Source organism: Artemia sp. Qi Xiang Cuo, chromosome 16, assembly GCF_049724085.1.
Source record: "Artemia sp. Qi Xiang Cuo chromosome 16, ASM4972408v1, whole genome shotgun sequence".
Classification (NCBI taxonomy): Eukaryota; Metazoa; Arthropoda; class Branchiopoda; order Anostraca; family Artemiidae; genus Artemia; species Artemia sp. Qi Xiang Cuo.
The window spans coordinates 35,925,054-35,952,495 of record NC_142809.1 but is presented as its reverse complement, the minus strand read 5'-3'; the positions used below and the strand labels follow the sequence as shown (position 1 = coordinate 35,952,495).

The window sequence follows — 27,442 nt, the reverse complement described above, 5'->3', positions numbered from 1 at the left end:
AAAGGCTACAAACATTGGTACAACATTCATAAAAACTTTGAAAATAATGGTGATCTTTAGTTTCCCCCAAAGAAATCTTTGGCTGATATTGAATAATTATCTAGAAATAAACAATATAAAGGGGAAAGAGGGGAGTCATCAAGATAGCAGGGACTGGCGATTTAATTTGAGTTAATTATGAAAAGAATTTTAGTTCAAAACTACCTTTGCAATAAACTACTCAGCTTTTATACTTACAAGCAGTAGAAGAAATAATAAGAGAGGGGCAGTGTGTGCACGCGTGTGTGCGCATACAAGTAAGTGTATGTCTACGCATGCGTTCCTACATCCTACATCTTGATAACATTAGATCCTTAAACTGCAACACAAAATATATTTCTTATCAAAAGATGAACAGACACAAAACAAATTATCGAACAAAACTAATTAGTAAAAACCGACTAAAGAGGTAATTCGTAAAGTACTGGAATTGAACTATACTTATCATCACAGTTAGCTTTCAGGTTTCTGCTTAACGGGTGGCAACTGGTGCCGATTTTCATCAAAGACACTTTTCGAGTACTGAATCTCTTCAATAACCTAAATGAAAATAAGTTCCAGTACAAAAATTAGATGTTAAATATGATGGTAAGAGAAAGATTTTTTTTTCCCTTAAAACAAAAACCAGAGATAAACAAAGAAGCCAACTACTACTACTACTACTAACAACTCCCCGCAGCAACAAGCCACCTGAGGCCAACACAGCTACGCACGCTCCTCCTCCATCCCAGTCTTTTTCAAAGCCTCCCTTTTTACACCCTCCCAGGAAGTTCCTATTTCCTTTAAATGGGAATTTTATGACTAAGAAACTTGTATTCTTTCTGGTGGTTTAAAATTTCACGAAGGCGAAGCATTCAGGTGAATTTAGCTTTCCATCTTTTTACTGACCGAAAGTTGCACACACAAGGTTTAATAGCCAATCAGGTTTAAACAAGCTACAGTTGCATAGCACGTCAAAGATTTAAGCCATCTTTTTCCCTTTGGTAGCACCTTAGAAAACTGGTCATATTATATTATCATAAATTTGCACCTTTCCGTCGTTCTTAAAGTTAATTTTTAAATGCATCTATTTGACAGCGCAAAAAAATAGTAAACGCTCTAATTTTAACCCTGTGACACCTCAGAAAACCTTCCTGATCTATAAAAACCTCACTATTCACCATTTTTTCTTATTACCTTTGCACTTGTGTGAACTATTATCCTGTTGTTTATCACTAGATTCTTAAATAGACTATTTATTATTACACTCTATGACAAACAAATTTCAAATACTCTGTTTTAGAGTGTGAGCACTACAATGTTTTCCCAATATCTCAATCTTGCAAACTTGAAAAAATTTAAATTACACTTAAATTTACTCAAATAAATGATTTAAAGTCGATTTCATCGATTATTGAATAATTGATTATTAATTATATATATATATATATATATATATATATATATATATATATATATATATATATATATATATATATATATATATATATATATATATATATATATATATATATATATATATATATATATATATATATATATATATATATATCAGTTAGGCTGATTTAGTTTTATATACATTTTCATTTATATTATTTTAGTTTTAGTTTCTAGTTGCTTATTTCTTTATGTCGTTTTTTATATAAACAGAAGACACCTTGTTTTATAAGGGCGAAATATTAGTTTTATTGTTTCTCTTTTCTTAATACTAACCATATACCCGTTTTTATTTTACAGATTTATTTATTAAATTAATTTAAAGACAAAAATTATAATGAATGAATAAATTAAACAAAAAAAAAACAAAAATTACTATGGATAATCAAGTTGAGCTTAAAATAACAGATATGACAGAGACAGACAGAATGAAACTTAAAACGAATAGAAATTAAAGTGAATAATCAAGTCAATCCCAAGAGTTAGCATCAGTCAGACAAGTGATTACCATCCCTTTTCGAATTCCGCATAGGCAGGAGTGTCATTTGGGCTTTACTGAAAAATAAACATATTTTAATTAGTTTTTCTTATTTAAATATAACATCTAAAATTAAAAACTCTTCAAATTATATTTGTCTGAAATACAGTAAATTTTAGTTGATAATTTTTTTTCTTTTTAAAAATCATTGCGTCGAAATGTATTCAAAATAAGTTGGTGAACCATTCTTTGCCATTTCAAAACATTGCTTCAGAAAAACAAACAGATTGCTTCAAAAACTGCAATGTTCGTTTAAAAATTTTATTGATGCATCAATTTAACTATAATTTTGAAAGAAATCTAATCGAAAGGGAAAGAATTGATGAAATAACTGTCCATCAAAAATGGTGAGACTAAACTGAAATTTACAAATGCATAAGTTACTTATTTAAAAAAAAAAATTCTTTCCTCTAAACTCTTTCCTCTTTCCTCTAAAGTATTGTTGTCATTAGTGCTATCCTCGAGAGCTGCAAGCAACTTCTCCAACAACTCTTTGACGAGATCATCACAAAGCCGGAACCCGTTGGGCTCAAAATCAACGCCAATGAAACCAAATGCCTTCAATGACTTCAGACTGACTTCAAACTTACCACTTGAGATCAATGGATGACGAGTTGTATCAAGTTGTCAAATTTAAATACCTGGGAAGCATAATTGAAAACACTACCTCACTGCAGGAAGAAGCAGCGTCCCGTACAGGCTAGCAAATGGGTGCTTTCAACAGGATGAAGAACGTCTGACTCTCTTCAGTATGAAGAACGTTCTATCTAGCGATAGAACATCTTCTTACTTCAAGTAAAACTCGAGGATTTTCGATAGTAGTGCCATATCTTTTGGAATATGTAGCCAAGTCATTGTATTTTAATGCAGAGCAAGAGTGTCAGACCCTAACCTTTAAAAATACATGTCTCCGAAGAATCTCAACATAGATTGGACAGATCGAGTCTCAACAGCAGAAATCTGGAAAATAACCAACCAGCGTCATATTACAGATATCATTCAGCAGCACTGATGGCAATATCTTGAGAATGAGGGATTTATAACTCCCAAGGAAACCTTTCAACGGCAACCTTAAGGATCGAGGGGGAGGGGTCATCCTAATAACACTCTAGGCCATACATACCAGTAAAATTTTCACTCTCTTAGTATGACCATGCAACCCGAGTGAGAAGAAACATTGGCGACAGCAGGATACCAAGAAGATTGAAGACTCCTTGTCGGTGTCCTATGTGCCTCTGGATGCACAGGAAGATTTAACGTACGTAAGGTCTAACGTAAGGTAATTAAAAATAATTACACAGTTTTAACACTGAATACATACCGTTTCTTAGTAAAGCACAAATGACACACCAACCTTTAGGGGATTTGAGGGGATGGCGGCCAACTCTTGTCTGTGACAGTTTCTGTTTGTTTTAGATTCTATTCGATTATTTATTTTCACTTTTGTTAGTTTTAGGTTTCATTCATAGCAATTAAAGCAATTCTTCGTTCTAAGCAATATCTGAAACTTTTCAGTTTGAACTTGTTGTCCATTTTAATCTCTGTTCGTGTTAGGTTTCATATATTCACCGTAGAAACATCTGTAGGTTCGATTCGAATTATCGTAGCTTTGTGTTTCAGGGTTTAGACTTTTTGTTTTATCGTTTTTCCTTTTTTTCAATGTTGATTGTGTTTTATCGTTTTTAATTTTTTTTAATCTTTCTTTAACTTATGATATTTTTTCAATTATATAATTTGTAAATTACATTTAAAAAATGGCATAATGTATTCACTGTCATTATTTTTTCTCTTTGCTTTATGGAGTTCAACAATATGACTACTGAACCATTGGTAAAGAAAGAATGTTTTACCCTACTAGCCATAGCCAGTGTTGCTTCAAAAAAGACATAACAAGCTAAACCATTCAATAACCAGAAAATTACGGAAAAAATTACGTAATCATACAAAAAGATCGTCTTCATTTGTATTTTTCGTCGAAAGTATCAAACTAATATTTAGCTTTTTGAAAGCAGACTACTAAAAGCGTTTCCTTTTGAATAAAATTAAATGTGAAGATTTTTTTATAATAACAAATAACAGATTTTGACTAAAAATCAATAACCACGTTCAACTAGACAGTAGTATTTCTTTTTCTTATAGCAAAAAAAAAAGGTTGCTAAAACAAGTGTTATTTCACCATGATTGTTTACATGAACTCGGGTTAAATTCGTCATATACTACTGTCAATCCAGCTGAATTGATTAGCATATACTGAAACAGCAATTCTCTGCATTTTAGTCTGTCCCTGTTCAAACCTCAATATCTACCATCATTCTTCATATAATTTGGTAACACCAAACTTGCTTCTTGCATTAAGAAATAAAAAGAAAGAGTTTTCTTACAGTGAAAGTAAAGAGCAACATTGAAACTTATAACAAACAGAATTATATGTGAAGAGGAGTTCAACCCCCTCAGCCACCCAATCTTTATGCTACAGTTCGGCTAGTTCTTCCATGACAGGGATTGCAGAGGCCAAACTTATAGCTAGTTGGTAATTGCAAGTATTTTATTTAGCGATTGATTTGAAAACATTAGAACTGAAAATCTATTGGATAAAGGGAATGAGAACAAATCAGCCTGTCCTGTCCCAAATTACCATCAGATGAAATTTGAACTCTTTATTACATTGCTCTTGTGTTGGAGCAGTTGTTCTTGAAGCAATGAGAAAAAAAATAGTTTTACTTTAATGTGAGGAGCGTGAACTGAAAGAGTGGGAGTAGCTGCCCCTTAATAAACTAATTTTTAATCATTTTAATTTTTAATATTGCTCTTTGCTTTCATAGTAAAAAAAAAAAAATTTTTTACAAGTTTACACTCCTACAGTTTACACTATAGTTCAACTTCCATATAACAACACTTGGAGAAAAAGCACTAAATTTGGAGAATTTACTTAACTCGGGGAATAAGCATTTTTTTTTCTAAATATGAATCAGGTTGCTACCCGTCTCATAGTCTCTTTGCGCTGAAGTTCAACTTTATAACCATGTTTTGATCTTTGAAACTGGTACATCTGTTTGAGGGGACCTGTCAACACTCCCTCTCCGTCTTGTCACCCAGATTGAAAGCTTAGTCCTAACCCCCAAGAATAAACAAAGATCGAACGTTACTTCCCCCTATATATTCGTCTGAAGGAGCTTTGATGGAAAATCCAACATTAGACATGAACAATATAGTTTTTCAAGCTTTAGTTACTCTTCGTCCTAATAACTCGAAGGTAGCTATACAAGAAAGCAAAACTGTTATCATTCGCGAATAAACAGTCAATAATAACGGTAAATTTCGCACGGAGAACACATATGCTTAGGCAAAAACACTTCACCATAAAGCAGTATGGCTCCTGAAACTCATTGGTTGTAGAATTAGCTTTTTAATGGTGCCAGGCCAATTAGCTCAGAATCTCAGAATTTTGTTCGACAATGTTTTCGCCCTATTTGGGACAATACTTTTTTCCGCCGAAAAAGGCAGAGTTGCACTTTCCTAAGGCATGTTCTCATTTTCTACTTGAAAGAGCACTAGAAAATTCAAGTTCTGTCCGAGTGAGCAATTTTCCGAAATTCTACAACCACTGGTTTCATACAATCACTTCTGAAAAAAGGCAAATTTCTGTGACAATTCTTGTCGGGAAGAACACAATATTTCGAATTTTTTTAGGGTAGCAGGTTGAAGCCCTCTTGGGTTCATCAAATTTCAGAGCAACCATTTTTTTGCGTATTTCTCCTTTTCCTTAGAACTGTGCAAATATCCTTATAATCAATAACTCTAGTAATATTCTGGTAGCTCTTGACGGGTAACTTTAAAATTAATAAATTCAGTTTTTTAGAGTTTTCATGTCTACTAGCAAAGGTCGTTCTTTAATTACCATTTAATATCCTAAACGTTTTGAATCGGAAAGTTTAGTTTCCAATCGTTTTAAATATCATTCCCAAAGCTGTATTCAAATATTATGGGTACTCAAGCTCCTCAACTCCCTACTGTTTATGTTCAACTCTTATTGTTGTACTGCCCCAAAATCGCACCATTTAAAATAGCTCCATAGCTCCATGGGGAGCTATGGAGGGGAAACTCCATAGCCCTAGAGCTACTAGGGGAAGAGGAAAGGGGAAGACGAAAATTCAAAATACTTTTCGGGCCACAGCCTCCGTTTTTTAGTGAATTTCTTCAGGGAAAGATCCTATATCTTCTGCGCAGTTAAGCACATAAGGGATAGGGGTAATTCTCCAGCCCTTCCATTTATCTTAAACACCTCTGACTGGAAGTTAGAAAGTTTGGGTCTCAAAAGCCCTTTTTGATACACATTAGAGCCGAACCCCCTCCGACACGAACAGCCACTGACCTCCCCTTTATAATAAATGAATCCGATCAATCAAATGAAACTTAAGGATAATTTTCTACGCTAACTGCTTACTTTGCATGGGCTACATGCATTAATACGGACGAATGCAACACTGCACGGCATTAGAGGCTTTGAAACCAAGAAGCTATATAAGCAGTTCCCTAATGATTCTAAATGAACTGACTATCTCACAATTTCCACGCAACAGTGTTTGGCTCAGAGCCAAATTTTTGTCTTTCACAGTAAAATGAAAAAATTATCGCTTAGCTGTGGCACAATCCCTTTTTTTGAAAAAAAAAAAAATTTCCTTAAGACCTCTAGAACTTTCAATTATTGTTAAATGTCCACTTTTGATATACATTATACGACTAATGGTTCGGCGGGATCATCCCCATAAAAAAAAAACAAAAAAACACTTAACAAATAAACAAACATGCATCCTTAACCTCAGGAAAAATCGTGAACAAAACAAATTTTGCGTTTTTTTTAGACAGGAGATTGAGAGCCTCGCTCTTACATTTTGGAAAATGCCGAATTTGACGATAAAACATTCAACAGGATTACAGGACTAGTTTTACAACAGTCCTATAATAATTAGTTTCAACGTGTGACCTTCAGCTTAATAATTTCTATATATTTGGAATCGCCATAAAAAGCATCGTTTGATACAGTTGTCAAAATTTCTTCTTTTAGAGTTTCGGTTACTATTGACATAGGTTGCTCTTTACTTAAGGGTTTATCATTATTATTTTTTTTATTATAAACCGTTTAATGAGTTTTGATTAAGACCAAATGGCTACGATTAAGTATGCATTGAAGTAAACTAATAACTCACATTTTTGACAATATCCGGTGCGCATTTAATGACAAAAATCGATTGACGGGGTGAATTGTTGCCATCACTTAAAATCTCTTCTACTTCTATGGAATTTCGTCCGCTATGGAAAACGCTCTTAATCGAACTAAAAAAGTAAAACATTATTGAACTTGACGAAAGTATTGCAGCACAAAGTTTCTCACACAAGAGAGATGCAATGAGTAGCATCTTGTATGAACATAATCGAGACGACAGTGTACTTTTTCTAATACCAACCTCTAGATATGCCAAGTTAAAATACCATATATGTGTCTATTGATACGATACACGTAGCAAAATATATTTATTATTTATCTTAGATCTTCATAAAAAAAAGATTTTAAATCATAATGAATGAACATTTCTATTTTTGGTGCAAATATAGAAAAAGAACATAGTTTTCTTGTAATACAGAAACAATTTTGTTTTTATAATTGGATGTTTTTTATATCACAGACAGTTACAAATCGCAGACCATAAATTAAAACGAACCATAAAACCTCAGCATATCCTGAGAGTTTAGGACTGCGTTGCAGGACATGCTTTTCAACGTGTAAAAAAAATAACACTTAGAGATAGAAAGAAAACACTAAAAAAAGCGATAACACACATTCTGTCGGTCTTGACAGAAAGTATTTCTTCGTAGAGGTAGCTAGGGTCTAAGTTTTTACAGACGCTATTAACTGCCTCTATATTTTTATTATCATAGGCAGCACAAAAGCGCTGCCTAAGTAAAGAACGAAGAACGCCCTTTTTAATAGTCAAAAGTGATTGGAAGGCAACTAGCACCCCTTCCACGCCCACCATGTCCCCAAACACATCCAATCAAAATTTTGAGATAGCCATTTTGTTCAGCGTAGTTGATTTCCAGTTGGAAATTATGTTTTTGGGGAGGACACTCCCCCACAGCCTTCAGGGCAAGGTTGTAAGTTATGCCCTGGGGGCATATAAGGTTTTTATAGAAGGTGTTGTCGTAAAAACTTCAAAAGAGGCTCATTCGATTGGAAATTCAAAGAGGCTAGTGCCCTATTTAATGGTCGAAAGTGATTGGAGGCAACTCACCCCCCTCTCATACCCACCTTTTCCCCAACCACTTCCCATCAAAATTTTGAGATAGCCATTTTAGTCAACGTAGTTTTAAGTTCTGGAAATTAGGTCTTTGACGTTGACATCCCCCCCCACAGCCCGCCGGGCCCGGGGTGGCGAAATTGTTTGGAAGGCTCCGCACACCTCTTCCACGCCATCCATTTCCCCAAACACATCCAATCAAAATTTTGAAATGACAATTTTATTACACGCAGTTTAAAGTTCAGGAAATTATATATTTGAGCAGGACACTCCCCCAAGAGTCTTCAGGGCAAAGGTGATAAGTTAGGCCCTGGGGGCACATAAGGTTTTTATTCAAATCTTTGTCGTAGAAACTTGAAAAAGGGTTCATTCGATTGGAAATTCAAAGAGCTAGTGTCGTTTTAGTAGTCGAAAGCGATTTGAGGGCAACTAACCCGCCTCTCAAACCCACCCTTCCCCCCAACACAACCAAACAAAATTTTTAGATAGCAAATTAATTAAACTGATTTAAAATTTTTGGACTTTTGTTAATTATGGTTTCACCCCCCTACAACCCCCCCCCCCACAGCCCTCAGGATAAGGGATGTAAGTTATGCCCTGGAGGCATATAAGGTTTTTACTGAAAGCGTTGTCGTAGAAACTTCAAAAGGGCTCATTCAATTGGAAATTGAAAGGACTAGTGCCTTTTTTAGTAGTTGAAAGTGATTGGAGAACGACTAACGCCCCTCTCACGCCCACCATTTTCCCAAACACATCAAATCAAAATTTTGAGATATCCATTTTTTTCAACGTAGTTGAAAGTTCTAGAAATTAGGTCTTTTAGGATGATAACCCCGTCAGAGCCCTCAGTGCAAGGGTTGTAAGTTATGCCCTGAGTTGCATATAAGGTTTATATAGAAAGTTGTTGTAGAAATTTCAAAAGGGGCTTATTTGATTGGAAATTGAAATTGCCCTTCTTAATAGTCGAAAGTGAGTGGAGAGTAACTAACCCCTCTCTCACGCCCACCATTTCCCTGAGAACATTCAATCAAAGTTTATAGATAGTCATTTTGTTCAACGTAGTTGAAAGTTATGGAAATTATGTATTTAAGGATGACAAACCCCCCAGAGCCCCCAGTAAGTTATGCCCTGGGGGCACAAGGTTTTTTATAGATAGAGTTGTCGTAAAAACTTCAAAAGAGTCTCATTCAATTGGAAATTGAGAGGGCTAGAGCCCTTTTTAATAGTAAAAACTGATTGGAATGTAACTAACCCCCCTCTCACCCCCCCCCTTCCCCCACACACCTCGCCTCAAACGGGTCAGATAGCACTTGTGTTTGACAGAGTAGAAAATTCTGGCCCTTAGGTCTTTGAGACTGACAACCCCCCTCCCCCCAGCTTGCCGGACAAGGAGTGTACGTTATTGCGGGGGGGTCTAGATGGTGTTTATTGTACGCGCTGCCCTTGTAAGTGCAAAAGGGCTCATTCGATAGGACATTTACAGGGCTAGTGCCTTTTTTAATAGTTGTAAGTGATTGGAGAAATACTAACGCCCCTCTCACGCCCACCATTTTACCAGACCCATCCAATCAAAATGTTGAGATAGTTATTTTGTGTAACGTAGTTGAAAGTTCTGGACATTAGGTCTTAGAGGATGACAACCACCCTCACAGCCCTTAGGGTAAGAGTTGTAATTTATGCCCTGGGCGCATATAAGGTGTTTTAGAAAGCGTTGTCGTAGAAACTCAAAAAGGGCTCATTCGATTGAAAATCGAAAGGCCTAGTGCCCTTTTTTAATAGTCAAAAGGGATTGGAAGGCTTGACATTTTTATAGTAAAGATCGATGTGGGTATAATGTATTATTTTTTTTTTTTGTTTAGACCAGGGCACTTCATATCGAAGGAGTTGTCGCAAGAACTTAGAAAAGGGCTCATTCGATTGAAAATAGAAAGGGCTGGTGCCCTTTTTAATAGTCGAAAGTGATTGGAGGGCAACTAATCCCCTCCCCAGCCCCCCCAACCCTTTTACCCTTATGTTTAAAAAATAAATGTTGCCTTAAGATTAAATCAAAATGCACTGTATTTATGCTAATTCCCAATAACTCATCTCAGCGGTATCCCAAGAACGACTGAGGGTATCATGTTCAAACTTTTGGGGCTACTTCTGCTCTTAAAATTTAACCAAATCAAAATAGCGCAAGTGTAACCAAGCTATCAAAGAAAGTAAACAGATTATTTTGCAAATAGTATCAAGTTTTCCATTTCAGGTCATCTAGAGGAGGTATGAAACTACTATTTGTGTCCAGATTTTTAAAAGGGTGTATGTTGTTAAAAATTTCTGAAATTCTTTCTCCAGTATACAAATAGCAGGCCAAACTATAAAGTCTTAAAAAAAACAAAAAGATTTAAAGTATTATTTTCTTTTTAACTGAAAAGACTATGTCAATGTAAAACGAACAGAAATTAATTCAAAAAACTTTTTCCACAAAATAATTTTTTCAAAGAAAAGTAAAACTCCATTAAACAAAAAATGAGTAAAAATAAAATCAAATAATCTACCAAGCGTGAAACTACCACAAATCAGCATCGATAAATAAACGAAACCCAAAACGAACAGAAATTGCGATAAATAACCGAGTCAAACTCAAAACAAGCAAAAATTAACATAAGTTGGTTTCAAAACCCCTATGCCTTCCTAAGGCCAGAACATCATTTGCACTTTACTGAAATAAAATACAAATGAATGTGCTTTGTCAGTTTAATATACATATACTGATATTTAGTAATCAAAATGTTAATATTATTTGATTTTTTTAAGTTATAAAAGTCAAAACATTTATATTTTTTCCAGTAAAGTGCAAATTATGTTCTAGCCTTGGGAAGGCATAGAGGTTTAATATGTATATATATATATATATATATATATATATATATATATATATATATATATATATATATATATATATATATATATATATATATATATATATATATATATATATATATATATATATATATATATATATATATATATATATATAGCCTACATATATGTCTTACTATGACTTTTCTAAGGGAGGGAGAAAGGAGAACATGCGCAATGTAGACGCTAGATAACAGAATATTTTACCTCAGCTCAACCTCTTTCAACACATTCCTTCCGTTTTCTGCTGTGGAATATAATCGCAAATATCTGTCAGATAGGAGAATCCAGAGTGGATGTTCGTCACTATTAATCGTCATCAGCTTCGTAAGCCTGAAAAATGGAAGTGATAAAGTAGTCTATAAAAACCTAAAATAGACAATCATTGCTAATAACCAATGATGTGCCTGAGTTCAAAGAGCCAATTTTAAATAATAATTGTAAGGATCCAATTTCAATCTCTTTCATTTGACGACCCATGTCTCATATTTTAAGCGGTTAGGGATTAATATTTGCTCTTCAAATACTGCGGTTTGAATTCAAGTTTTTTGTATGTAAAACTATGCTAGTTTTTGTCACTGTATTAATCTTTAATTTATTTACCTCGACGCTATCGTAACAGGAAGATTATAGCTATATATGGAACCACTGATAATTATTATGTCCTTTGAGAAGCTATCAGGTAAGCTTTCAAAATATTTTTCTTTACTTTATGCCTATCCACAGTCTTACATAGCCTTTTTTCTGCTTTTGTCACCATTTAAAAAAACTTAAAAACGTTTCTTTATATGTTAAGTTTTTTCTTTATATGGTATAATATAATTTTTTTAAATAGTTTTTTGTTTCTTTATATGTTGTTTTTCTTTATATGGGTGGTTTTATTTATATTTTTAGTTTTTTTTGTTACTCCGTTTTTGTTTTTTTTAATATTTATAGATGTTAAAAATGCTTTATTATTTATTATTATAATTAATATTATTGTTAGTAGCCACGGTGGGTGGTAAAAATTTATATTATTCTAAATAATTAGACTAAATCTTAAAAGAAAAAAACAAAATTTTAACTTGTAGATAGGAAAACAAAGAAAAAAAAACATTTATAAGACTCTACATAGTACTACTAAGAATTTGTAATTTGACTCACTAAAACAGGCCACAACATCCATTATAAAGAGGATTCTTTAAAGTATCTTCTTATAATTCCTCAAGGGAACGCATATCTTCCCTAACTTTTGGAAGCGCCCAGGTTTCAAAACCATGCCTATCAAATGTTAATACATGACTTCTATTTTCTTAAACTAGGTTATAAGACTTTTCTACCAAACCTTTTTCAGCATCGAAAAAAAAAATGCATTACGGTTGCTCTACATTTAAAATCTTCAACGTATTCACATTACTAACTAATGATTTTAACTACGCATGTGAGGAGTGGCGTCAATTCACAAAAATTTAGAGGGGACCTGTTTTTTTTTTTCAAATCTAAGGAGTGGGGTAGAGGAATTTTCACATTCTCCAGTATTGATACAAAAAAGCCATTTCTTGATGAAAATACTCCCCAAAATATGTTTGTCACAATCTAGTGTAGGAGGAAATCCAGAGGGGGTACAAGTCCACTCACTGTAGCCCTAAATTGTAGACACTGCAAGTGAAGCATTTCAGCGAATTTTCCCGGTATTCCCTATTCATCAGTACAATGTCATTATTATAATATTTTTTCCCGGCTCATGTTTCTTGGAAACAGTTTTATTTTCATTTATAAGCTTTTAGATTCATAACGAAATTCTTATCGTCTGAATCCAGATGTATATCGCTTTAAAAAAATCACGATCTGTATGCTGCAAGAACTATTTATTACAAATTATTTAATGGAAAATCATCCAATTCAAATAAAAATAATTCAAACTCCTGGAAAAGAATAAAATAAACGCCTGCAATGGCTAATTTATAGCAAAAGTAGGTGAGTAGAATATATAGATTAAGAGAAAATTTCTCTTGGTAGTTTTAAGGGGCCGTCAGTTTGTAGTATTATAAAAAGCAACCCTTATCTAATATCAGGGTTATTTAAGAACAAAACCTTCGAAACAGCGGATCATTCACAACGGAATTATATTTTATTCTTAGAAATGCAGATTCTGTTAACGAGCAATAATTGTGTTGTTGTTGATACTGACTTGTTTTCGACAAGTTCTACACCACTTTGGAACAAGCAATCCAGATGTCAAATCAATTATTGTGACTTTTTCTTTAATGAGATTATAGTTAGATCATACATCGAAGTAAACCACAAATCTGGTTTACTTCGTGCCTTCATAACAACATCCCCTAAAATTGTGGATTAATACTCTAAAGCATCGCTTCTTAAACTTTTTAGTGTGGCCACCTCCCAACTACCCTGAAATAATGAAGTTTTTTCTAAATACATACGCCTTTCATTTGTACATCTAAAACCCGATTTTTAAAAACTCATACAAGCCTCCAGAAGCTTATGGTTCTGCTGTGCCAGAATATATTTTTGTTGATCCTGATTATTTTCTGCAGTTTGAAGAAGCAACAGTTATTTCTAATGATAGGGGAACACGGGGTGGAACGGGGTCAGGGGCGGAACGGGGTTAGATGACAAGAAAGGTGCTGCGCGAAGCGGCAATAGCTATAACTACTCCAGCTCGGTACAGCTGAACTGCGGAATCCATGTTTGTTTAGTTTCCTTTTGTTTAATGAGAGAACCAGTTGTCTTCTAGTTATTTGCTGTTGGATTGCAACTTTTATTGATTTTGTAATCAAGGTAAGGTTAACACGCTTCTTTGCATTACAACTATAGCTAGTCATACTTGTAGTATATTTAATTGGCTTTGTTTTAGTCACCTTATTGTTTCTTTACTTGAAGTTTTTGCGTGGCCATAACCTCCAAATAATAAGGCGTGTTCCTGGGGTGGAACGGGTGGGGCGGAATGGGGAAGTACCCCATTCCACCCCGCACTATTTTAGTCTGACCAGTCATTAAAACTGGGTCAGTACCTTTTCTTAATTTATTTTCAGATGGTCCGTGTGTATAAGAGAAAGACAAACCGACAATCATGGTCTACTGAGGCGATGAGCAATGCTGTTGTAGCGGTTATTTCTGGTCGATGTGGCTGCCTGAATGCTTCTAATGAGTTTGACGTTCCCCAAACTACTCTTGAAAGAGTATCTGATTGATAAAACTGCAGGGAAATTTCAAACCGTTTTTACCCAAGAACAGGAACTTGAGCTTGTGACGTAGTTAAAAACTATGGAGTCGCGGTTATTTGGTCTGACGATGAAGGACTGGCGTACCTTAGCTTACCAATTAGCTCAAAGAAATGGCATAGCTCATAGATTTCAAAATGAAATAGCTGGTCAAGACTGGGTCAACGGATCTTTTAAGAGAAATCCTAGTCTGTCTATTCGTAAGCCAGAGCCAACATCTGGTGCAAGAGCTATGGGATTTAATAGAGCGGCTGCGGATAGTTTTTTTTCATTACTCACTCAATTGGTAGATAAGCACAAACTTACAGCGTCGCAGATATTTAATTGTGATGAAACCGGTGTTTCAGTGAACCCTAATAAACATTCAAAAATCATTGCTTGCAAGGGTAAACAACAAGTTGGTGCAATAACTTCTGCAGAAAGGGGGGAGACCGTAACTTGCCTTATTTGCATGTCTCCAAGTGGATCATACATGCCCCCGATGTTAGTTTTTCCGAGGAAGAAAATGCAGCAGGAGTTCAAATTTAATATGGATGACAAGGCTACTCCTGGATGCTCTTGGATGACAACTGACATGAATGACTCTCCAACTGCATTTATTGTTTCACCTGAAAATTTAATTCCTATTCCAAAAGTCAGAGGAAGTGCAAAAAGGACGAATCGAAGGAGAGGGAAGACTGCAGTTATAACTTATTCACCATATAAAAATGAGTTAGAGGATGCTATAAAAGAAAAACAAGAAAAGGAGATTGCCAAGACAGAAAGAGCAGTGAAGATACTTTTTAAGAAAGAAAACAAAACGGAAACAATAAAAACAAAAGGAAAGTGCCTGAATAAGAGTGAAAAAGTTCCAAGAAAAAAAAACAAGAAGATAAAGAAACAACCTGAAACTTACGGCAGTGATTCTGACGAGTTTTACGCCTGGGAATGTTTATATTGTTGTTAGTTTTACTCAAGGTCAACTGAGGGTTGGGTTGCCTGTTCCATATGTAGAAAATGGGCTCACAATTCCTGCGCAGGAATTGATAGCGAGGACGATGAAGCTATCCTTGTATGTCAATTTTGTAATTCAGAATGACATTAAATTGATGAAAAAAATATGTTTAATCTAGTTTTGCTGGCTTAAGAAAAAGGGAAAAAGCCAAATTGAAATAGTTTTATTTTAATTAATCAGATTAATTAATTAATTTAATTAATCATAATCTGATTAATTCGATCAAAGAATATGTTTAAAAGAGAGTTGTTACCTTAATCAAAATAAATGAAAAGCCAAATAACAGTTTTACTTAGTTATACTGTTTTAACTACCACCCTGTTCCGCCCCGTATACGGGGGGAGAACGGAGTGTTTGACACTTTTTTATATTTTAATTAAATAAATAATAATTGTGTTCACTTCTTACAATATGAGTGTGAAACTTTGTTTACAACAATATAATGTACTTTTATAAAATTTTGTAGCCTTTTATATTGACTCCTTCTAATTAATAAAAATCAGTTTAAAGATAGTACCCCGTTCCACCCCGTGTTTCCCTAAAGGTTTTATGCAATGGGTCGGGGACGCCATATTCTAAAAGACATATTTTCACAAATTTGAAAATTTACAGAAATACGAAGGTCCATAACCTGATTTGATATAGAACGTTATCCTAGAAAATTAATCTATTACCAAAAATTAAAAATCGGTCACACAAAATCACCCATAGATTAAATTTTAGCAAAAACCTAAACAAAAACTGCATTAGATATCAATAAAAGGATTATTCACTTCTAAACAAAAAATAATTTTTTTCTGTTTTCTTTTTTATATTGTTGTCAGCTGTTTGGTGCTGCGATAGGACTAGTTCATTGATTGTACATCAATTACTCTGGGATTTTTCCTGTTTTGCTGCAGGCAAAACATTCGTTTTGTTTGTTCTTCTTTTCTGTCTATTTTTTTCTAGAGGCCGGCGACTTAATTTTTGGTTTTGGGCAGGGGTGGCAAATTCGGCTTATAACTTTTATTAAAAAATATAAAAAAAAAAAAAAAAAAAACAGAAAAAAAAAACAAATATCAAGCTTTTCTTAAAAGCCAATTTGGAAAACTATTTTATTAAATATACTTAAAAACATTATCTTCACTCAATGAGCAATTTTTTTAAATACAGTTTTGTGATCTGACTTAAGATTAGCTCAGGAACGTAAGCATAGGCGGGGGGGGGGGGACTTCGGGGCCTGTTCCCCTTCCGAATCGTATTTGTTCCTAGATTTCTGTGCACTTTTTATTTAAAATATACAATTAAATTTTTTATCTTATTAATGTCCCCTTAAAAAAAAAAAAAAAAAAAAAAAAAAAAAAAAAAAAAAAAAAAAGTGGTGCAAATCGCCAAGATTTTTACTGCAATTTGTTTCATACTTCTGTGATTTAAACATAATTTCATCGAATTTTCGAGATTTTATCGCAATTTTATCGGGGTTGTCACCGAAATATTATTGGATATAAAATAGCAACTACAAATGAGTGGCTAGTCACTAAAATCCTCTGTTTAATGCAAAATACAAAAGGAGTGCATTTCGTAATGTTTACTTTTAGAGTAGTTCTATACAATTTAAGAGAGCCGTTGAGGCCCCAAATCAATTCACAAATTTATTACCACTATGCTTTTTCTTTTGTGATGCTATATGCTTAAACACATTCATTAAGCTAAAACATAAGAACTATGACATAAAAACGTTCATGTTATTTTCACAGTTAATACAACTTCATAAATATATAAATCAAACATGGTCTTTTCACCGTCTTTGACACTTTAAATATACAACTTAAGAATTTAAGAATCTAATAAATATTCAATAAATATACAACAAGAATTTGATAAATATAACACTTGAACATCGTCATTTCACCGTCTTTGACATTGTATAGAACCTGCTTCTTTTAATAGTAGAGGTTAATTTTTTTGCCCCTCCCACAACCTCTAAGACTTCTTTCAAGGGGATTCAATACCTTAAAATCATTTTGCAAACCTCAGCGTCGGGGTGACGCTCACAATAACAAAGGTCCCATATGCGCATTTTCTTAGGGGACTAGCCACCATTTAAAGCTAATGAGAACATTTGGTTTGGCCACAAAACTTGATTGAAAAGACAATAGAATTTTAGGTCCCAAGTGTCTTTATAGTTTTCAATCAAAGTGTGTAGCACCACAGAGAACTCCCAAAGCTACCAAAACAATCACACGATATTTACTTTCAGATGATTTTAAGTGTTTTTCTGTCAGGTCTACTATAATATTTTTAGGGACTGCCGTTTCTTGAGCTTCAAAAACAAAAATCCGCTCAATTTAACCGTAAAAACAAAATTCACTTTCTAATGATGAAGTTTCATCGATACTGAGTATCTCATGCACAATACGGGAAAAGTTAAATGGTTTCCTCGGAGTTATGGGGAGTAAATGTAGAATTTTAGTTTTATGTTGTTTATTTGGATCTATTATCCAAGATTTACAAGTTAACGCTATACCGCAAAATCAATTCTGTATAGTTTGGCTGCACAGACTACAGAAAGTTATAATGGACAAGATTGTGTGATTACACCCATTTTTTTTACGCTACCCATACAAACACGAAGATGGAAATTAATTAATTACCTTTACTGTGGTTAACTGACGAGATTAAGAGGCATAGTTTGGTTCATTTGGTCACTGGTCCCATTTAAAGATATTTCGCTAGTTAAAGCTGCTTTTCAATGAAAAATATACAAATATAAAGTAAAATTAATAAAGTATGTCATATTATGATATTAACAATAACAAAACAAAATTTATTTCCCTGACAAGGTTTTCAAATATGAGAATCAAGATGCCCAAACCAAAATTTGATGTTTGGCAAGAGTAGTATTAAAACGTACTGAAATTGAAAACATAACTCATTTTAGAAATTATTAGAAACCATTACAAACCAGCGTTTTCACTAGCGATTTCGTCACTAGGGGGTGGATATTCGCCCCCATCCAAGATTCCCTTCCACAGATAAAAAATAAAACATTTTTGGTGTTTTTTTTTGTAAATGCCTATTTTTTTATTTTAATTGAAAAAAGGCAACAAAACAACCCCTTCTATATTATGATAGGGATAATTTAGCCCCACATCCAATTTCCGAGAATTGACGCCGATTATACCTAGCTCACTATTATACCTGTTTACCACTAAAGAACCATACTAGCTATATAATAATAATTGCTGTTAGAGTTTCGTTTACACTCAAAAGGGTCCACAGGTTTGTCCACAAGTCCCATGAGTTACAAACCTTCTCACAGTAATGGGTTAAATTGCATGGTGATGCAGAACACCATCACGGGAGGATCCTCTATAGGAGGACAACGGCGGCAGGGTGTAAGGTCCAGATCTATGGACAACAGCCTCTGCAAAGGGCTGCCTCGACCCTTTCGGGGTACCTGCAAGACTGGGGACCTTACCGTCAACTCTATTCCCACTGTAGGAGTGGCGCTCATCGAGAAAAGTATAGCCTAGTAAACGACACAGCATTTGCACGGGATTCTGACTAATGGACAATTCTTCTGGGCTTTGTATGTTTTGACAGGGGTTTTCGGGCTGAAAAACCTCTTCCTTGCTAATTTATCTATTATGGGCTGCTTCCCAGTAGTAGCATAATATTTGTAGGCATGAACATATAATGAGTCGGAGGTAATAGGCTTGAGATTGTCTGTGCAGGATTTCGAATCTTGTTGATAGAAGAGCATCGCCTTGTGCTGAAAACCATGTTTGGACCAAGATGGGCCCAGGATTGTACAAATCCTCCGTCCATGGTGGTCCCAGGGACTTCTTGCTGTTTGGTTCTAAGCCGGCTTAAGCACTTCGGTGTAAACCTGAGAAGATATGTGATCCCCGTCCTGCACTGGTATCCGGGATCATTGCTTTTACTGAGGCGACAATAATTTCAATGATTTAGAGAACATGAAAATTGGAACTTGGAATGTTACGACGTTAAAAAATGACTATCGTATCGACATTTTGACTGACGAATTCAGACAATTCGAACTGGATTTATTAGGAGTTTCAGAAAATCATATCCCAGGGGTAGGAAGCATGAAATTAGGTGATATAGAATTTGTTTACTCAGGCAGGAAGGATGGGGTACACAGACAGGGAGTAGGGCTCATGATGAATAAGGAAGCTGCTCGGTCTTTTTTAGGCTGGGAAGGTATTAATAATAGAATACTAATTACTCATTTTATGACTAGAAAGTTCAGGGTATCAGTTATAGTAGTATACGCCCCTGACTGACGGAGATACTAGTGACTCAGATGAATTCTACTTACAGTTACAGGAGCAAATAGACAAGGTCGAAGGTAGAAATATGATGTTATTGCTGGGAGATTATAACGCCCAGGTTGGTAGAAATAGGGATAGATGGTATCCTAGCCTAAGTAAATTTGGTGTAGGAAAAGAAAACAGTAATGGATACAGACTCTTGTGATTTTGCAGGTATAACAATCTAGTTATAACAAATGCTGAGTTTGGTCATAAAATGGCTCATAAGTTAGCATTGTATTCAAGTGATGGTAAGACAGCAAACCTTATTGATTACGTTATAGTAAACCGAAGTCTAGCAGGATCAATACAAGATAATAGGGTATACAGGAATGCCGTTATTAATGTTAAAAGTAAAGATCACCATCTAGTAGTGTCAAGGGTTAATTTAAAGCCGAAATATCGGAAGGGTAGCTACCTCCCGGGAAGTTATGATGTTGGTAGACTCCAGGATGAAAATTTGAGAGAAACTTTCCAGGAACAGTTGAATACTAAACTTGAGAGTTTAAAATTTGATAATGTGGAATATGGTTGGAATAATTTTAGAAAAATATTTGTGAAGTCACTGAAGGTGTCTTAGGGAAGAAAGCTAGAACTGCAGCTAAGAATATTAGTGAAAAAGCTTTATATTTAACAGAAAGGAGAAATGACTTGTACAAGAATTCTCTGAGTGATAGATCATATGAAAACAAAAGGAATGTAAAGAAAGTGGAAAAAGCATTAAAATATGAACTAAGGAGGTGTGAAGTGGAGGCCATGGATAAAATTGCCGAGGGTCTGGAAGATGTAGCTAGACGGCATAATAGTCAAATATTGTACTGTCATGTTAACAAATTGAGAGGGAGTAGCTAAGCCAGACTTGACCCAGTTAAAGATAGGAATGGGGCCGCAATTAGCGATAAGGAAAAAACTAAAGAGAGATGGGCCGAACATTTTGAGAATTTGCTTAACCAAGATAGTTACAGGAAGATATAGAGGAAAATGAAAAAGTTTGTGATACCTCGGATGTGAAGGAAGATTTGTTTTGTGAGGAGGAATTAGCGACAGCACTAAAATGATTAAAAAATAATAAGGCTCCAGGTAATGATAGGGTGGTAAATATGGTGGCTCTGTGGTTAGAAATAAGTTACTGAAGATTATGAATATGATTTTTGAAAAAGGGGAAGTACCTAATGATTTCAGGAGAACCTTAATTAAGCCACTTTATAAGAAAGATGATAAAAGTCAGTGTGGTAATTATCGAGGCATTAGTCTGGTCTCTGTAGGTAGTAAATTACTTAGTAATATGATACTTTTTAGACTGTGAGATGCCGCAGACAAAGTTTTAAGAGAAGAACAGTGCGGTTTTAGAAAAGGTAGAGGATGTGTCGACAAAATTTTCACTCTTAGGCTAATAATTGACAAATGCCCGAGTTTTCAAACACCTTTGGTCCTCAGTTTTGTAGATTATGAGCAAGCGTTCGATTCTGTTGATACAAGAGCTTTAGTAAAGGTTTTATCCTTGTATGGTATACTAGACAAATACATTAAAGTGATTAGTGTTATGTACAAGAATAAAACTGCTGCGGTTAAGGTAGGAAATGAAGTTAGCAGCTGGTTTTGTATTAAATCAGGATTTAAGCAGGGTTGTGTTCTATCCCCCTTTATATGGATTATTTTGATGGACTTTGTCTTAAGGAGCACAGGAAAGGCAATGGGAGACCACGGAATCAAATGGAGAGGAAAAAGTCTCCTGGACTAAGATTATGCTGATGATTTATGCATCCTAGATGAAAGTGTTACCAAAACGAATGAATTTTTAGAGGTTTTGAGAGTTCAGGTTTCAAAAATAGGCTTGAATATTAATCTTGAGAAGACTAAGTCACTAAGGCTAGGAATAAGTGAAGATGAAAAGGTGACGTTGAGTGATGAAAAAATCGATCTGGTGGGCAGCTTCACTTACCTTGGTAGTATTATTAGTAAAGATGGTGTGAGCAGTGAAGATGTTGAAAGTAGAATAGCCAAGGTTCAGGGTGTTTTTTTACAGTTAAAAAAAAGTTTGGAAGAACAGGAAGATAGGTCTACAAACCAAGATTAGAATATTAGAAGCTACAGTGATGACAGTGGTCAGATATGGCTCTGAAGCATGGACGCTCCGAAAAGCGGATGATGATTTGCTGGATGTTTTCCAGAGAAATTGCTTAAGGATTGTTCTGGGTACCTGGCTGACTGACCGTATTTCAAACAATAGGCTATACGAAAAATGTGGTTCAATACTGCTCTCTAGGGCTATAACGAAAGAAAGGTTGAGGTGGCTAGGGCACGTTGTGCGGATGAAGGATGACAGATTTCCGAAGATATTTCTTTTCGGCCAACCATCTAGGGCTAAAAGGAAAGCAGGTCGTCCTCGTCAGGGGTGGGAGGACGTCATAAAGAAAGATTTAAAGGGAATGGAAACTTCGTGGGCGGGTGTAAAAAGGGAGGCTTTGAATAGATTGGGGTGGAGGAGCGTGCGTAGCTGTGTTGGCCTCAGGCGGCTTGGTGCCGCGGTGAGTTGTTAGTAGTAGTAGCAGTAGCAGTTTCGTTTACACTTTAACGTGTTATTCCACACAATCCTTGCGGGAAAGTACTAGCAGAATAAATTTTTTTCCAATACTTCCTATATTCAGACATATTTACAGTGATATTCGGAAGCTAAGAAAATAGTCTTAAAAGAAATACCAACTCTTAATATAAACAGAAAGAAAAAGAAATCTCACGTTTCGCTAAAGTCACCATGGTTAACTTCATAGAGGATCTGTTGACTCTCGGCTTCACTAGCATTGTATATTGGTAGTAAGCCCTCGGGACCCTGTAATAGTCTCTGAGTCCGTTTAGCCTTTGGATTACATTGGCTATCACTGCAGGGTAAAAATTACTTTAGAAGTGATATTTCATATAAAGTATCAAACTATCTATTTCTTTCAGTGTTAATTAAGCAGTTCCTAGCCAAAAATTCAAAGAACTTTTATTTTTAATTTCGCTTTAGTTTATTTTTTATTTTTTATTTTTTTTTAGCCAAATTTTTAAAATTCTTAGTCTTCCATTGCAGACGGCTTAGCGAAAGTCTTTCCTAAAACAAATTTTTATTTTTTGTCTACTACCTAAAAAATTACTTTCTTTTCGTTTTATATAATCAGAGCTTACCGAAGCAAAAAAGACGTAAGTAAATGATCTCAGTTAAACCAATTACTGTATATAACTCAATGCTAATTTTAGGTAATGCCTTTAAGTAATAGAGGCAAACGGAATTATTAAAAAAAGGTAGCCTACGAGGTTGCGTGGCTAAACATAACAGGGAAATAACTAAACATACTGAAAAATGGCAAAACCATATACTGACACCAAAAACATCTACTTAATCACGTACAGACACTTCAAAATTACATATCGCAGTATGATCCTGCACACCCTGACCCATTAATACATTTTATTCACATACATCTATCTATTTTATTCACAGTATTTTCTAATAATAAAAAATCCTTCAGTAAATAAATAGAGTAAAATAAAAATGGCACTAATCATATTTAATTTAAAAAATGAAATTTTTTAAATATCAAAATTTAAACTATAGTTACCGTACTTTTTTTTTTTTTTTTTTTATTTGAGCAGCATAATTAACAATTTAAAAATTAAAATTTAAGAAAAAAACACCGAGCTTGTGAATGTTTCCTTTTTTATATGTACTAGATTTGAAGTATTAATCTGTATTAATGAGGTCGTAGTAACATTACAAGACGTCACCTTCATAAAATTCGGTCACAAGAAAGTGACCACCTGCTGAGTCACCTTCTCAATAGGGGTCTTCCCCAGGCCACCTAGCACGTCCCTAGGTGGCAGATAGGTTCTTCCTACAAATCTGTACAGTACTTGCTTTGAGAAATAAATGGAGACCAAAGCGAAGCCTAGTCCATGTGGGTCCATAATAGAACCTAGCTAGGCCGTAACCAGGATTTTTTTTCGGAGAGGGCTTTACCCCAAAAAAAATATTCGGGGGGGGGAGGGACACAAAAAAACTAAAAAAATGCATACAAAATTTGTTGATATCCGTGTTTTGTTGCGTTTTTACGAGTCAGACAAACATTTCGGGGGGGGGGGGGGGTTCAAACCGATGAACCCACCTGGAAAATGCCCTTGAAACTGAGACACCCTTTACCGGAAGAATTAAATACAGGCGGAGGAGGAGGAAGGCTCTTGGTATGTACACTCAATGCATGCCCACCTGCATATCGGCGTGTACCGTGAGTTATAAACCTTCTCCCAGCATTGGGTTAAATTGCATAGTGAAGCAGAAAACCATCGTGGGAGGATCTTCTATAGCAAGACAACTCAGAAAAGGCGGAATATCCAGACATGGGCAACGATCTCTGTAAACAATCAAAGGCCTGGGGAACCATCGGTGAACCGAATTCCGACGATACAACAAGAAATGTCGCCACACCTTAAAAACTCTTTTATACATTTAAATAGGGTATTTATTGACAGAGTCAAAGACGTCAAATATCTGGGAGCACTTATGGATGCTAAGGGGGAAACATCGAATGCTTGGTCCAAGCTCAGTTCAGCAAATCCTGGTGTGCTTTCGGGCAACTGCGCAAAACCCTTTGGTTTAAAAGAGAAATTGAGCACAAAACAAAACTCGACATGCGCACACTCTATACATTTATGCTGATATGAGACCTGGTAACTAAAGGCAGAGGAAGAACGAAAACTAGACGATCAAGACCGGAAATGCCAAGGAGCTATTTGCTACATCAGACAGTCATAACGGACCAGCAACCACGAGCTCAAGAACATATGCAGACTAAACTTATGTGGTAAAGCTTTTTAATTTAGTTAATTATTAATTGAGTAAAAATATGTTAAGACGCAAAAACAAAGTTTCAAAATACCACTTTTTAAGATAAAGATACAAATCGTGGAATGTGTAAGCTTGGAGGGAACTTGCTCAATAACCAATTTCCTGGCTAAATGCGTCAATGTACCGAAAGGACGTGGTTAGTTTTTCATATATATACCCAGATTTTTGAGACTGAAGAGAGACTTTTTGACTTGCAGGGCGAATCTCTGCCCGTTTATTTTCTCGTTAGAAATGCCTTGGGATCTAGTCGGATCATTTTAAGTGTCTGTATCTTATTATATATTATTGTAGTTTCTGGGACTTGTGGTCTACTTGGGACAGCCAGTCCCAGTAGAATATCTATATCTGTAATTATTATATGTAAATTGAATAAAAGTATTGTATTTTAGACAACCTCTCTACGATCTACCTTTAGCCCTTCGAACATACCCAGTCGGTACGCCTCATTAGTTCGGTCATAGCCTAAGGCACGCTACCAAAGTTTAATTACCTTAGGGCCAGAGTTTATCTCCCCTATAAAGGGAGAATAAAGGCATCTACGACTAAAACACCCAAATACCATAAAATACACTTCACAACACTTATTGTGTCAAATATAATAAAGAAAAGACGTCTGAAGTGGTTTGGCCGTGTAATACGAGTATACGACACCCAGAGGAACCCTAATACACCAAGTCCTTACTACAGTGCCTTCTTCCTCATGAAAAAAAAAATGGGAGCCCAGATCAAGTAGTAGCAGAACGTTGTGAAGAAGTATGTCAAACCACAAGGCGGGCAAATTTTGGAGAATTTCAAACAAAGAGCACGAAAGCTCTCGAAAACTACGTCAATTTAAAATGTAAGATACACCATTGAGATTGTCGTTTCCAAGAACTCTGAATTGACAACTTACAGTTCCCTACCCTATACAGCTATTTTATCACTCCATTTTTCTCAAGATGAACTGCTTCTCTTCCGTATCCATTTCGTGTATTATCTAAATATCCAAAATAATTAACTTGTGACAGCGGAATGGATAAAGCCACGCCCAGCAGCAACAGTGACCGAAGTTCGACCCCCCTTGTCATAAGTAATGTACTTTCTTTCGTTGTTATTTATGATAATTTTTTAGATAATTTCGAAGACCACACTGGCTTGCCTTGGCGATAAATAAAAGTTCGAATAGGGATAAATCAATTGATTAGACAGCGGCAATAGCTATCACAAAATATACTGGATATTTCGGTCACATGGACAGTGACCGTCATCACCAGAATGACGTTCACTGTATATTTGATCGAAATAACCAGCAAACTTTGTGATTTTTATTCTCACTTTATAATAAAAGTATTTATCCATATTCTAAATTTTATTTTTTATAATTTTTTTAAGAAAATGTCTAAAATACGTTATATTCAAAAAAAAAAAGAAAAATAGGCAGGTGTATAGGCTAGACTTAGCTCTATGATTTTGCTTGGTAATATTAGACAACATTAGTACAAAAAAAAACTTTACAGAACTGTAAATCATTACAGGACTATAAAACTTTACAAAACTTGAAAAGTCAGGCAAAAAAATACAAAATTCTATATTTTTGTAGATAGGAGCTTGAAACCTCTACAGAAAGGTTTCCTAGTATGCGGAATATAGTGACATGATTTTCATTCAGATCACCCCGACTTTTTGGGGGTGCTTCCACCTTTAAAAAAATCGGGCAAATTTCCTCTGGCTCCATACACGCTTTCGATGGATAACATTAAACTTAACGAGCTTTATATATTTGGAGTCAGCTTAAAAAGCCAAGACTTTAATTAATTAGTTGTTATAAAGATTTCGTTTTTTAGAGTTTCAGTTACCCTTGGGCCGAGTCACTCGTTACTAACGGTTCGTTCCCACGAACTGTTTGATATAAAACAAAACTTTTTTGTTGAATAAACGAAACCGATAAAGCGAGAGCGCAGTAAAATATGTATAGTCTAAGTACTGATGATTTAAAAAAGAAAAATATTTCTGTTTCAATTATTACATATTCATTAATAGTTCCTATATAGTACTTCCAATTTTGTACGTAATTGCGTCGATTTCTGTATTTTCAATCTACGAATATGAGTTTTATTGTTTATCAGATGTCATTATTCCAAAGCCACCCTAAACTTTAATTTTATGTGTTAATTAGTTCGTAAATACACTAATGGTAACACAAAAAACAAATTATTCAATTTTATTAACGTTAATTTTCGGGGATAAATCGGAGAACGAATTTTCTCTACGGTAAAATCAGAAAATCCCAGAAAAACTCAGGTACAGGGGAACCGCCGATCCCCACAATTTCAAAGACCCTATTTCATTCGAGCCTATGAACTAAGTGGCTATAAGTCGTTTCCTATAATTTATCAAGTAATAGGTAATTACAATAAAAAAAAGTTTAAAGCACAGTATTCTTGGCTAATATACACGCAATACAATACAATTTGATAAACAAAAAAATTAAGTAATAAAAGGTCAAATTTGATATTTATAATCGTCAGAACAATGTTGAACCAGCCATTTGATTCAGGAACTAAAATAGAACTATTAAAAAAGAATATATATATATTATATATATATATATATATATATATATATATATATATATATATATATATATATATATATATATATATATATATATATATATATATATAAGTTAGGGGAGGAACTGACCTTCGACTAGAATTCCTAATAGCTGCAGCCGTTCCAGCGGCCAGATCTAGCATTCCAATTGTTGGTTTTGCAACTGTACCAACGATCCCACGTCCAAGGCCAGTAATAGCTCCCTAAATTAAAGAATTGATAT

The 27,442-nt window shown here is 34.8% G+C and overlaps 1 protein-coding gene across 2 annotated transcripts; it reads right to left on the bottom strand.

Annotated features, from left to right (window-relative positions):
• Positions 1-359: 359 nt before the first annotated feature.
• Positions 360-27,442, bottom strand: LOC148942846 (intermembrane lipid transfer protein Vps13D-like). Of its 2 annotated transcripts, none has more exons than XM_089102724.1 (5): positions 27,310-27,442; positions 22,484-22,624; positions 11,419-11,544; positions 7,222-7,348; positions 360-579 (listed from the first exon to the last, which is right to left on the bottom strand). In XM_089102724.1, the coding sequence occupies exons 1-5, from the start codon at positions 27,360-27,362 to the stop codon at positions 493-495; spliced, it is 534 nt and encodes a 177-aa protein (XP_088958850.1). In that variant the 5' UTR covers positions 27,363-27,442; the 3' UTR covers positions 360-492. The 2 variants fall into 2 exon arrangements, with proteins under 2 accessions (XP_088958850.1, XP_088958851.1); XM_089102725.1 differs by lacking the exon at positions 360-579 and adding an exon at positions 1,840-2,031.

Excerpts from the sequence above, each read along its gene's own strand:
- LOC148942846 (XM_089102724.1), bottom strand. The coding sequence starts at position 27,362 with ATGCTAGATCTGGCCGCTGGAACGGCTGCAGCTATTAGGAATTCTAGT. Across the intron at positions 7,349-11,418 it reads TTGAAAGAGGTTGAGCTGAG|TTCGATTAAGAGCGTTTTCC; the intron begins GTAAAATATTCT and ends TTACTTTTTTAG. Across the intron at positions 580-7,221 it reads CACCGGATATTGTCAAAAAT|GTTATTGAAGAGATTCAGTA; the intron begins GTGAGTTATTAG and ends ATTTTCATTTAG.